This window comes from Entelurus aequoreus, linkage group LG06 (genome assembly GCF_033978785.1).
Source record: "Entelurus aequoreus isolate RoL-2023_Sb linkage group LG06, RoL_Eaeq_v1.1, whole genome shotgun sequence".
Taxonomy (NCBI): Eukaryota; Metazoa; Chordata; class Actinopteri; order Syngnathiformes; family Syngnathidae; genus Entelurus; species Entelurus aequoreus.
The window spans coordinates 47,528,984-47,542,076 of NC_084736.1; the positions used below are offsets into that span (position 1 = coordinate 47,528,984).

General features: G+C 36.9%; 1 protein-coding gene and 1 long non-coding RNA gene across 2 annotated transcripts; both read left to right on the top strand.

The window, feature by feature from the left end:
* Nucleotides 1–40: 40 nt before the first annotated feature.
* dimt1l (DIM1 dimethyladenosine transferase 1-like (S. cerevisiae)) lies at nucleotides 41–8,424 on the top strand. The gene is made up of 12 exons (XM_062050872.1): nucleotides 41–237; nucleotides 1,729–1,802; nucleotides 1,875–1,961; nucleotides 2,070–2,131; nucleotides 2,206–2,299; nucleotides 2,921–2,970; nucleotides 3,037–3,160; nucleotides 3,230–3,322; nucleotides 5,289–5,353; nucleotides 5,560–5,623; nucleotides 5,704–5,810; nucleotides 8,217–8,424. The coding sequence occupies exons 1-12, from the start codon at nucleotides 180–182 to the stop codon at nucleotides 8,257–8,259; spliced, it is 921 nt and encodes a 306-aa protein (XP_061906856.1). The 5' UTR covers nucleotides 41–179; the 3' UTR covers nucleotides 8,260–8,424.
* Nucleotides 8,425–10,241: 1,817 nt separating this feature from the next.
* Nucleotides 10,242–12,915, top strand: LOC133652294 (uncharacterized). Its single transcript, XR_009826560.1, has 3 exons — nucleotides 10,242–10,300; nucleotides 10,377–10,436; nucleotides 10,516–12,915. It is a non-coding gene; the product is annotated as an uncharacterized LOC133652294 (long non-coding RNA).
* The last annotated feature ends 178 nt before the right edge of the window (nucleotides 12,916–13,093 follow it).

A 13,093-nucleotide genomic window follows, 5' to 3' on the forward strand; every position in this document is an offset into this window, starting at 1 on the left:
CTTGTTGTTATTGTAGTTCTGCGTATTGCCACCAGGGGGCGACTCACGCTAATTGGTTCGCGTGAGCGAGATGTAACGAAGAAGGAGCATTCACACGTGTGTACTGTGCCAACCCTGCGTGACTTTTTGGGAATATTTTACACAAATCTGAAGGATTCGTATCAATAACAGACAGCAAAATGCCTAAAGTCAAAGCGCAGAAGAAAAGCAGGCAGCACGAAGAAGTTAAAAACCAAGGTACGTTTTCTCATTCCCAAGATTAGCATGCTGGCTAACTAATGCTAGCTCGCAACAACATTATGGGCTAACCAGCATTCTTATGTGATTCTTTTGAATCATAAGTTCACGTTGATATCGTATCGTTATATATTGTAAACTGTCACTTGACATGTAATTTGTCGCAAATGTCAAAATTTTCTATCTTTAATATCAGCTATTTACTATTGTTATTCTTTCTTTCTTGAGTTTATTTGGAACATGAACACACATACAGTATAATACATCACACAGTTTAATATCATTTCACTTTACATCATGTCCGAAAAGGAGTAGGAAGAAGCAAATCTGATTTAATCCTACCCCTTTCCCACTTCAGAGCGTTTATAAATATATAGAATCGTTTACTAGCCTTTTTATAATAAAATAACATCTGTGAATTAGTATACACAACAGTTTTGTAATATGTAATTAATTAATTCAGTCATTATTAATATACTGAGATGAAGAATATCTTATTTTCAATAAGGTTGAAAGTATTTCTCATAATTCTTCTTCTTTGTACTTTGTAAGCACTATTAATTTGAACAACCTCTCAAACTGGATCATATCAGTACAATGTTTAACTTCATTACTTAATCCATTCCATATTTTAATTCCACATACTGATATGCTAAAGGTTCTAAGTCAGTGGTTCTTAACCTTTTTGGAGGTACCGAACTCCACCAGTTTCATATGCGCATTCACCGAACCCTTCTTTAGTGAAAAATAAAATGTTTTTTTTCTTTCTTTGAAATGCAAGACAAATGTATATGTTTTTTTTACTGGTGCAGAAAATGAACCGTGCATGAACATCACCTTGTTCAAAGAACAAAACCAACACAGTGCATAAACTCACAACAAATTACACACCTGCAAATCAGTGCGACTTCTGCTGTTGCCTTTCAGAGACCAGTTTAGATAAGCATGGCTTCACCTTGGCAAGTGCCACTCTCATGTCATTTTCACAGCAAAGTCTGTTCCTTTTCTTTTCGTTTTTATGTCCAGCATCCTCGAAAAGGATTGCTCGCAAAGACTGGGGGTATCCATAATTTGCCGATAGGGAGAAGTTGTTATTTACACAATGAGTCGGGTGTGTCTTGACCTCCACCGAACCCCTGAGGCTGACTCACCAAACCCCTAGGGTCCGATTGAACACAGGTTAAAAAACACTGTTCTAAGTGTTGTACGTGCATACAAATGTTTTAAATTAGATTTTCCTCTAAGGTTATATTTCTCCTCTTTAGTTGAGAAGAATTGTTGTACATTCTTTGATAGCAGGTTATAGTTTGCTTTGTACATCATTTTAGCTGTTTGCAATTTTACCAAGTCACAGAACTTTAATATTTTTGACTCAATAAATAATTATTATTATTTATTGAGTTATTAACCAGCTTCCTCGCAACCATCATATTGTTCACAATAATTCATAGAAAAATTGACGAATTTTCAATCCTGATATTTGTGCCGCAGGAATTATGTTCAACAAAGGAATCGGCCAGCACATATTAAAGAATCCTTTGGTCGTTAACGGCATCATCGACAAGGTACTGGGTTAGTGTTTATGTACTATAAGTGTGCACATCAAATATTGGTATGATGTTTTACTCCTTCTGCAGGCTGCACTGAGGCCAACAGATGTGGTTCTGGAGGTGGGACCTGGTACTGGTAACATGACGGTTAAACTGCTAGAAAAGGCTAAGAAGGTAAGTCACTAAAATAATCAGCATATGTGTTTTGCATTATTATACCATATGCATGCTATTACTGTACAGTTTGTTGGAAAAGTGGAATACACTTTGTGTGTTTTGCAGGTGGTGGCCTGTGAGTTGGACTGCAGATTGGTGGCGGAGCTTCAGAAAAGGGTACAATGCACGTAAGTGTAATTATTTATCATTGTGTCATTTCATATGTGGTGTAATAGCAAGCTCATAATGTATCCTCCAACAGACCAATGCAGGCCAAACTTCAGATCCTTGTTGGAGACGTTTTAAAAACAGACCTGCCATTTTTTGACGTCTGTGTGGCCAATTTACCTTATCAGGTATTTGATCCCTTCACACTACACACTTAACCTGACTCTCGCCAGATCCTTGTAGTTCGCTGAGCTCCACACAAGGATCTGGGACTTCTCAATCGGAGATGTATTTCAGAAGGAGAGGCCTTGTAAGAAAATACTTGTATGTGATTGGATAAACCACTTGTCCGTTATCTCGAATGACGTGCTACTTCAACCACTCACATCCAAATCAACCCGTGACGCTGATGAGAGCGACGCTTGGAAATCCAAAAGAGAACACCCGACGTATTGGATAACGACAGAGCGAAAAGTTATTTTAAATATATTATATTATATTAAATATTCGATAGATTCGACAAAACAGTTGCAATAGCAGAATCAATGTCAGCACACGACTCCTCACTGCATGCCGCCATTGTTGTTTGAATCAAACAGTCACTTCGGCGCTACGTAACATCTATGAAATCCCGCCCAGCGATCCTGATTGGTTCATAATTTTTTGCTATCTTGAAGGAGTTTGCATTGCCCTCGATCCCAGATCCTTGTGTGGAACTCAGCTAACTCCAAGGATCTGGCGAGTCAGGTTACTACGCACTCAAATTTAATGCTAATAACAAAACATGTTTTTCTTTTTTTACTACGCAGATTTCATCACCATTTGTCTTCAAGTTGCTGCTACATCGACCCTTCTTCAGGTGCAAATAGTCACTTATTTTTTTTGTGTACAATAGTTTGCATGTTTTGTGTGTATTCCTGTCCAGGTGTGCCGTGCTAATGTTCCAGAGAGAGTTTGCCATGCGTCTAGTGGCCCCGCCTGGAGACAAACTGTACTGCAGACTTTCTATCAACACTCAGCTCCTGGCTCGTGTGGACCATCTCATGAAAGTAAGTACTCATGTTGCTTAGTATTTCTGACATGTTACTCTTAAATATTGACTAATCTTCCTTCTTCAGGTAGGGAAGAATAATTTCCGTCCTCCTCCAAAAGTGGAGTCCAGTGTCGTGAGAATAGAGCCCAAAAATCCTCCTCCTCCTGTCAATTTCCAGGTGATGTCATCCTCATACTATGAAACCTTAAAGGGGAAGTGTACTTTTTCTTTTAATTTTGACTATCCTTCACAATCATTATGAGAGACAAGAACACAAAAGTTTTGTTGTTGTTTTCTAACATATAAAAATCGGCTCTTTCTGGGTGGCGAGCAATGCAGCTAATGGGAGCAATTCATTCTACTACTAAATCACTTTAAAAATGCATTCAAAAACCGTCAACAATACTTCAATTACATTCCGTAACCCGTATAATAACTGAGCTGTAGCGACACTGTTATTGTAAGAGCTAACACTATCGTAGTAACACATCAGCATGCTTCGGTATTAGCCATAAAAGCTAACTACGGAAAAAGATAAGTTAGCTTCTACGACAACACAAAACGGGTTTGGGTTTGTCATGCATGCGATATGACACCAATTTGTACTGACTGAAAAACATAAACAATCACATTACAGTATCTAAAGTATTCGCCCACATTTCATGTTTTGTTTGTACACAGTTGAGCTAGCCAGACAGCGCATGTACTGTAGTTGTACTAACACGCATTAAAATGACTCACTCGATGGACAGTTGTTAGTCTGGTCCAGCTAGCCAGGGACATTTCCTGTTGATTTTGGGTAAGCAATCAATATATGTCGAAATAGCTTGGCATCAAGTTCCATATTTATAGCTTCAAAATCCCTTTCATGCCGGCTTGGCTTGGTGCCACAACCTTCTATTATACAGGTGAGATGCTGATTTATACCCGAGCAATAACTTGTATTAACTGAAAGGCAACACAGCAGCAACAGAAGCAGTTCAAGCTTCTTCTTCTTTGTTTTATGGCGGGTCGCAACCAACGTTATTAGTAGCTCAAGCTAGCTAGTAGCTTACTACTTGCCAATAGTCAGAAAAGCATTTTGAGTCACGACACCAGTAAAGTAGTTCCTCAGAGTTAGCTCTTACAATAACAATGTCACTATACCTCTGTTAATATGCAAGTCACAGCACTGTTGGAGTTTCTTTTTTTAGCGCTTTTATAGGTGAAATAGATGAATCCCCCATACCTGCCTTGTTATCCACTTACTACTGGCAGTTTTTTACTATTTAAAACACACAAAACAGGAGTTTTTGTGTAGCATAGATTGTGGCTGATGGGCAAAAATCCATAAAAAGTGCAATATTCCAAGCGCCCCCAGAGGGACAAGGGGTAGAAAGTGGATGTATGGACTTTGGAGTTTATGGTGCGCACCATTTACCTCGGAAGTTTGGAAGTCAGAACTGGGAATGATGTCATAAACGAGTTATGAGCGTTGCAGTTTGGAAGTTGGAAATCAAAATGGCCACATTCACAAAAGCTATTATTGCACTTGCCTTGTCTGAATATTAACAACACATACGCTCCTTCTAAAACTTTCAAAAACAGTGGATGAAAAGGAAATACACAGATGCCATTGCTGGTACGAATATACCACATAAAAAAGTAATTTACATTACAGTAACATTACTGTAACAATATATCGTAAACAGCAGATTTAGTGTGACAGAAACTAGTCAGAAGTGTTAACAGCTATTACAGGAGCTTCTCTTATTGTTTACACTCAAGAGTAGCCATCTTTGAAAGCCAACTCAGGGATTGTGAGGACTCAGTCTCAGGAAATCCAATCTCAGGGGGCGTTCCAGTTGAAACTTCAGTCTAGGAACTCGAAAATTCTGACATCCCAGTATGAATAGAACATCCCAGTATTTGACTGAACATCCCAGTATTTGACTGAACGGGGGTTAACTTCTTTTTACACTTCCACAGTAAGTAAGAATAGCAGTAAGAATGTTAAATGAGAGATTTTGGGCACATCTGCAACATCAATATTTGTTGTCTCGTGGAAATACTTCTTTGTAATCTAAAGAACAGTTTAACGTTAAAGGTTGTACTTTACTTTTAAATGTTGGTGATTAACATTGTAATTTATCTGTTGTATTAAGGAGTGGGATGGCTTGGTCCGAATAGCCTTTGTAAGAAAGAATAAAACCCTCCGCGCCGCCTTTAAGTAAGTATTTGCTGCAGATCTTACTGTACAAGTAGTTTAAAACTGTAAGTTATCTGTTTACATGTGTAGACCGTATGGTGAGAACATTAATATTAGAAGCACTGTGTTACTATTCAATGATTTCAGCATATTATTATTTTATTACAAGAACTATTCTTCTAGTTCTATCCAAAAGAGTTAGAGTATGTTGCCTTTTGGATGTCCAGGTCGACTGCAGTAGAGCAGCTCCTTGAGAAGAACTACAGAATCCACAGCTCGGTACACAATGTGGTGCGTGACCATAAAAATATCTGTGTCCATCGAGCTGGTAGAAACCTTTTAACATTATAAATAACACTTTATCCTGACAGGAAGTGCCAGCAGATTTCAGCATCACCAAGAAAATCGAGAGCATCTTGGAGGAGGTAGAATTCAGTGAGAAAAGAGCCAGATCCATGGATATAGACGACTTCATGGTGTAAGTTGGAAAATGTCATCTTTTGATTTGTTTCACCCTCATAACAGTTATTTCTTAATGATAAGCCAAAATTAGAATGTTTAGGAACTGTTGCCTATTTTTTATATTCAAATTTGTACATATGAACCAGGTGGTAACTTGTGTACTTAACCCTTGTGCAAGCTTAAGATTGACTACAAACACACACTTACTCCTAGGATTCAAAGGGAAGCCCTCATAAAAGTGTTACAAGTAGACAATATACAATACAGGCCAAAAGTTTGGACACACCTTCTCATTTCAATGCGGTTTCTTTATTTTCATGACTATTTACATTGTAGATTGTCACTGAAGGCATCAAAACTATGAGTTATGTACAGTACTTAACAAAAAAAGGTGAAACAATTGAAAACATGTTTTATATTCTAGTTTCTTCAAAATAGCCACCCTTTGTTCTGATTACTGCTTTGCACACTCTTGGCATTCTCTTGATGAGCTTCAAGAGGTAGTCACCTGAAATGGTTTTCACTTCACAGGTGTGCTTGAAGCTCATCCAGAGAATGCCAAGAGTGTGCAAAGCAGTAATCAGAGCAAAGAGTGGCTATTTTGAAGAAACTAGAATATAAAACATGATTTCAGTTATTCCACTTTTTTTTGTTAAGTACATAACTCCACATGTGTTCATTCATAGTTTTGATACCTTCAGTGACAATCTACAATGTAAATAGTCATGAAAATAAAGAAAATGCATTGAATGAGAAGGTATGTCCAAACTTTTGGCCTGTACTGTACATATCTTTTTTTTTTTTTACTTTCAACGCTTAAAATCTTTTACCAAATTCTGATCAATCGATTGATATGAAGTTTTTAATCATCTTTTGGTTTTATGGCCTTTTTTGTAAAAAAAACCCAAAAACTATTAGTTTTATGGCCTTTTTAAAAAAAATAACTTGTTTTTTTATGCAATTTCCTAAAAAAAAAAAAAAAAAAGTTGCAGAGGGGAATATTTGAGGTTGGTTATTAAAGCCTTGAGTTAGGTCAATAATTCATGAGAACACTTTGAAAGACAAAACATATTTTTACAGCGCCTGCTGAGCGAGAATGAGAGAAAAAGCAGGCATTATATAATTATATATAAATATTGCCATGATATATATAATTACCAAGGTTCATTTTCAATACACTTAAGCAGTTGAGTGGCCAGTTTGACTCATTTACGCTTATCGAAGCTTTGTATGCATCATGGTTTCCTGGCACCATTACACCAAAACAATATTTTCTTGCCCTGCAAGAATAAGATTAGGTTTTCATGGAAAAAACATTTTTACACCAGGATTACAGTCTGTTAAATAGCAGTTAAAGGGGGATTGCACTTTTTGGGGGTAATTTTGCCTACCGTTCACAATCATTATGAAAGACATGACGAAAGAATTTTTTAAAATGCATATAAACGTAAATAAAGTAATCTTAGATGGGCGCTCCACTATTCCACCCATAAAATCTGATAACCATTCAAAAAGCGACAACAATACTCCATTTACATTTCGTAACATTAGTGATATTGTTATTATAAGCGCTAACGCAGACAAACTATTTATAGCGGCGACGTAATCACTTTCGTTTGTCCCTATGTTTACATCAAGTAGTCTGCTGCTTCCTCGCTTCCCTGCTCCCTGTAAGTCTATTCTAGATCATGAATCATGCATCTCACCTGGGAAGTAGATGGCTGAATATAATCCGACAAGTTGAAACACTTTGACCGCTATTTAGGACCTGGAACTGGCGAGAAAGACACGAAAAGCGCTTGTTCCCAATCGCCCCCACCCTGTTTCTTTGCGAGGATTATAAGACATTCTTCACCTAAATGGGAATATATGAACATCCTAGCATTAGGCATCCGAATGACAGCAGACATTGTACAGTAAGTGATATGTTATCTCATTAAGTCTGTAGTGAGTAATAATTTTTTTAAAAAGCAAACGTGATTAGTTTTTGATCAAAATACGTAAATAAAAGTTAATATAAATGTGCCCGTTACTACATTACATATAATGGAGGTGTTTGGATGTATTTTAAGGGCTTTATAGGTGGAATTGCGCAGCTCCCCTATGCTCCAATGTAAGCAAACTTTTGATCCCATTTATTTAATATTTAGAATGCATTAAAAAAAATTAATTGTCATGTCGTTAATGATTGTGAACGATAGGCAAAATTCCAACAAAAGTGCAGTTCCCCTTTAAGAGAATGTGTGTATACTTTTATTTCATCCTAATCTGTGTGTAATCAAAAACACAACATTCACTTTTATAACATTTCAGACTGCTGACCTTCAAACGTGACATGTAATTCCTTTGTTGGTCCTTAAAGTTGCTCAAGGGTTCGTTTGTAGCGAGATGATCAAAAATATATATTATTTGTATTCCACAGACTGCTTCATGCTTTCAACTCAGCCGGGATTCACTTTTCATGAGGACACAAGAGGCACATGGGGAATGTACAAATATATATCAAGATCTCATATTGAGATTATTTCATGTACTATTTAGTATCAGTGAGCATACATGGACATATTTCATGTGAAGTCATCAGAATCCAGAAATGTTTCCCAAATAAAATCATGTTTTCTCCACTTGAAGCTGCCGTCAACCTGACTTATTTTCATCCCATTAAATGTGTGATGCACAGTGTTGGGACTAACACGTTACTGTAACGCCGTTATTTTCGGCGGTAACTAGTAGTCTCAACGCATTTTTTATATTCAGTAACTCAGTTACCGTTACTACATGATGCGTTACTGTGTTATTTTATGTTATTTTTTGTGTAGTATCGGCTAGAAACAAGATCTGTGTGTGTTTTATTGGAGAGTTGCAGTGTCGTCCTTCTGAATCTTCTTGTGTCACAAGGGAGAGAGGAGGCGCGCTCTGTGTGTGTCTGGGTGTGGGGAGGGGGGGCGTGTCTGTGTTTACTAAGACATCATGGCGGAGCCGCAGTCGAGTTTCTTAACTTGGAGATATTCTCACTACTTTTCTTTTGTCGAGCACAAAGAAAAGAACATTTTAGTTAAATGTAAGTTGTATCTTGGATCAAATATCCTATCTACGGCCCAAAACAGCAATTCAAATCTGCTGAAACGGCTACAAAAGCAACATGCTTCAACGAAGCTAGTAAAGAGACACAGACTCCAATGCAACTTCACCTCCACCTCCACCTAAGGATTTTAACGGAGGGACTGCTAGCCAGGACAACATTGATAGAGCCATTGCAGCGTATGTGCTAGAAGACATGCAGGCTATTTCTGCAGTGGAGTCCCCCGCTTTCAGGCAGCTAATTAGCATGATCAAACAGCAAATGACACGGAAAACATTTTCCAAGTACCAGGACAGTGAGGACATAAACATGGAAAGCAAGCTAAAGAAGACACTCCAAACTCTGCCTCTGCTCATCATTCATCACTGAAGGTACACACTCTGTCAATTCTCTTATATACTCTTTCATTCTAGACGTCTAGAGTGTTTGATTATCACATCACTTTAAATGTATAGACTATAAAGTTCACAAACATAAAGAGGGATCCTAGTGGGCCAGGCCAATCTTTCCTTATCTCTAAACTAAAACTGGGGAAATGTGTAGAGTGTTCTTGGCTTCACTGAAGACATGATTTTATTTCACAATTCCTTGAGAAAAAAATGCCTGGTTAGGCTTTGTGTATGTCATGTGTGCCTTCCTTGGGTGAAGCCAGGTTTACAGCTATGTTGTTATGCTGTTGGTTACTTATGTATGTTATGTTGCAGCTATTTAAAATAGTGTCAATTTGTTCTAGCCTGAAATAAATTGGCCCTTTGTAACATATCTTTGTCTTTGTGTGTTGTATGTAAACCACATTGCTTAGCAGAGTTCAGTGATGCAAATGCATGTCAAGTTGATCAACACATTGTATTATTCTTCAGTGCAATAACAGTACTGAAATGAAGACTAAAAGGGCATTAATGGGAGCTTTAAAAAAGTAGTTACTTTTCACAGTAACACATTACTTTTTGGTGTAAGTAACTGAGTTACTTTTGAAATAAAGTAACTAGTAACTAACTAGTTACTCGTTTTCAGTAACTAATCCAACACTGGCGATTGATTTGCGAAGTAGGTCCATTGTTTTCATATAGGAGGGACCAAACTGAGCCAAGATACATTGCAAGAAAGCTGCAGAGTAATGACCATCATACCATTTCATTGATCGGTGAGTGTAAGTGTTGTTGAAACTTACACTTAATATTTTTGTTTTAAGGGTTAATATTTTTTGTTGAAAATTATTATGGTTGTGAATTCATGTTACATTTTTTGTGAATAAGACACATTTTGTACTATTAAAAGGGGCAATTTATTTCCTATGTTACACCGCTATTCTCGCGAGGTTTGGTTTACTATTAGAGACTGCGAGACCTGCATTCGCCCAGACATGAAAAAGACTGAGCGAGCCATCAGCAGCAGCAGCAAGAACATTTCGCTAGCTGAACCAGGTATTTTGTTATATTGTGTTGAATTGTTCTGTATATTTATAAAGTACATTGGTTTAATTATTGTACGCTTATTTAGTATGCACAAGACTGAAGTATTTGCTGCCCAAGAACCTCCGAAGTGGCAGGCGGCCACGAGGTAGCTATATTGTTTAGCACTTTATTTTCCTGTGACTGAACTATGTCTAAAGCATTGTATTTCATGTCTTGTCCTGTAGTTTTCACGGCATAAACCCAAGTAAAGAGCCCGTCTTTAAGAAGCCGTGCCAGTGTTGTCATTTCGGAGCTACAGTGAAAACTCAACCAGCCCAGCGCCGGTGAGACACGTAAAGACGTCAGCAGGTGCAGTGGGTGACGGTACCGTGGTGCGACACCAGAGGGCGCCATTACCAAGCTCATCACACACAAGCAACTAAGCAGTGCATCTACAGCAGGGGTCACCAACGCGGTGCCCGCGGGCACCAGGTCGCCCGTAAGGACCAGATGAGTCACCCGCGGGCCTGTTCTAAAAAAAAAAAAAATTAAATTTTTTTTATTTTTTTTATTTTTTAAATTAAATCTACATAGAAAAAACACAAGATACACTTTCAATCAGTGCATCAACCCAAACAACCTCCCCCATGCACACTCATCCACACCCACTCACACAAAAGGGGTTATTTCTTTCTGCTACCAATATTCTGGTTCCCACAACATAGACAACACATCTGCAAGGGACACAGTCCCTGAAGCACACATGATTGTATAGGCTGCTGGTCCACTAACATTTTCATTAATTACTATTTTTTATGTATTTATTTTTATATTGTTTTACTTTCTTTTTTATCCAAGAAAATGTTTTTTTATTTATTTATCTTATTTTATTTTATTTTTTAAAAAAGGGCCTTCTCTTCAACAGACCAGGTTGTCAATGAAATTAGATTTGTTTAAAGGGTTTTTTAAACCAGGCCCAGTCCAGATAATGTCCAAGTCGGACTCAGCAACACACACCTTCATTCATGTATACAGAAAAAAATTAGGGAACACAACAGATTGCATATAATTTATAAACAAAATTACATTTTCAAAATAAGCATTTATGTACAGTCCAGATTATGTCCAGGTCACTCAAATTAGGGAACACAACAGCAGATATCATATAATCTATAAACATAATTATACTTTCAAAATAAGCCTTTGAGGACTTCTCATCTTTTTTTTAATGTTTTTTGGCATCATTATTGTTTTCAACCATGTAACTTTCTAAAGTTAGAAAATACTGAATAAATGTTTTAAAGAAAGTAATACTAAGTGAATATCTGTTTTGGCCTTAAAAATAAACATTTTACCGAGTACTATAATTAAATTGACTAAATCATGATTGTCAATGAACTCTCCTAAAATAACAGAAACCACATTAAGCTTCATAAACAAACCGATCCTTAAACACATTTTTTCAACTTCCACCCAAAACAAAGACACAATATGACAATACCAAAACAAATGCAGGGTGGATTCAGGCTCCTGACAACAAAATCGGCAATCATCTGACTCTGTCATATTCCATAATTTTAACATTTTCCCTGTGGGTAAGAAGTTATAAATAATTTTAATTTGAAAATAACGATTTTGCACATCGATAGTGGTTTTAGAGATTAGTTTGAATATGGCATCCCATGGCAACGGGCAGTCAAAAAAGTCCTCCCATTTTCCATTTGTGTTGTATGAGGCAGCCTTCAAAGATTTCTTTATTAAATAAAAATTATATATTTTTCTATTTATTTTAGTTCCTTTTTGCCAACTAGAATTTCTTATTAGAGGTTTACAAACTAATAATTTAGTAGTTCCATAATTAATTATTTGTTTCCATCTTTTCCCAATTACTCCAGTTAGTTGATAAAATGAAAAGCTTGAGCAAGCATCACCATACATAGCTCTAAATTAATCATACTTCATAATTTTACCATTCTCATTGATAATATTGACAAAAATGATTCCTCTTTCAAACATATTTTTCCAAAAGAAAGGCTTTCCATCTATTACAATATTAGAGTTCATCCATATTGACTGCTGCAAAATATTGTCTCTTTTTTCTGGCACATAAAATTGAAAACACCACTATGAGTGGATTGTTTCCTTTATGAACCCCGCCATGTTTCCCAGCAGACTCTCTGGAAGGGGATCACTTGTAAAAAAGGATACAATTTCTTTTGATACAGTACATGTTTTTTGTCCAACAGGACATTTGTGTACCACTCAATGTTTAAATACATCTTTGGAACAATTGATGCTTTTAAAGAGACACATAGCTTCAAGGTTGAGAAGTTTCAGGCCCCCATATTCATACTCTTTGTACAAAACCTTTCTTTTAATCTTTTCTGGTTTGCCGTTCCAGACAAAATCGAAGACCCTCCGCTCATAAATCTTAAAAAAGTTTTGTGATGGAGCTGGTAATGACAAAAACAAATAAATAAATTGAGGAATAATTAACGAGTTGGCAATAGACATTTTACCATACAAGGTTAGGGATTTCCCTTTCCATAATTGCATAATTTTGTCCAGCTTTCTTAGTCGATTATCATAATTTACTGAGCCTAGATCTTCCAGATTTTCTGGGACAACAACACCAAGTATGTTAACTGGTCCATCTGTCCACAAAACAGGCACTTTGCATTCCATTCGAAAGGATGTTCCCTTTAGATTTCCGATCCTTAACATTTTACATTTATCATAATTAAGCTTAAGGCCAGATTGCTGTGAAAATATGTCCAAAAGATTAAGAAGGTTCCGCAAACTATGAGGAAAAATCTTATCTTT

Excerpts from the sequence above, each read along its gene's own strand:
- dimt1l (XM_062050872.1), top strand. The coding sequence starts at position 180 with ATGCCTAAAGTCAAAGCGCAGAAGAAAAGCAGGCAGCACGAAGAAGTT. Across the intron at positions 1,962-2,069 it reads TGCTAGAAAAGGCTAAGAAG|GTGGTGGCCTGTGAGTTGGA; the intron begins GTAAGTCACTAA and ends TGTGTTTTGCAG. Across the intron at positions 3,161-3,229 it reads GTGTGGACCATCTCATGAAA|GTAGGGAAGAATAATTTCCG; the intron begins GTAAGTACTCAT and ends TTCCTTCTTCAG.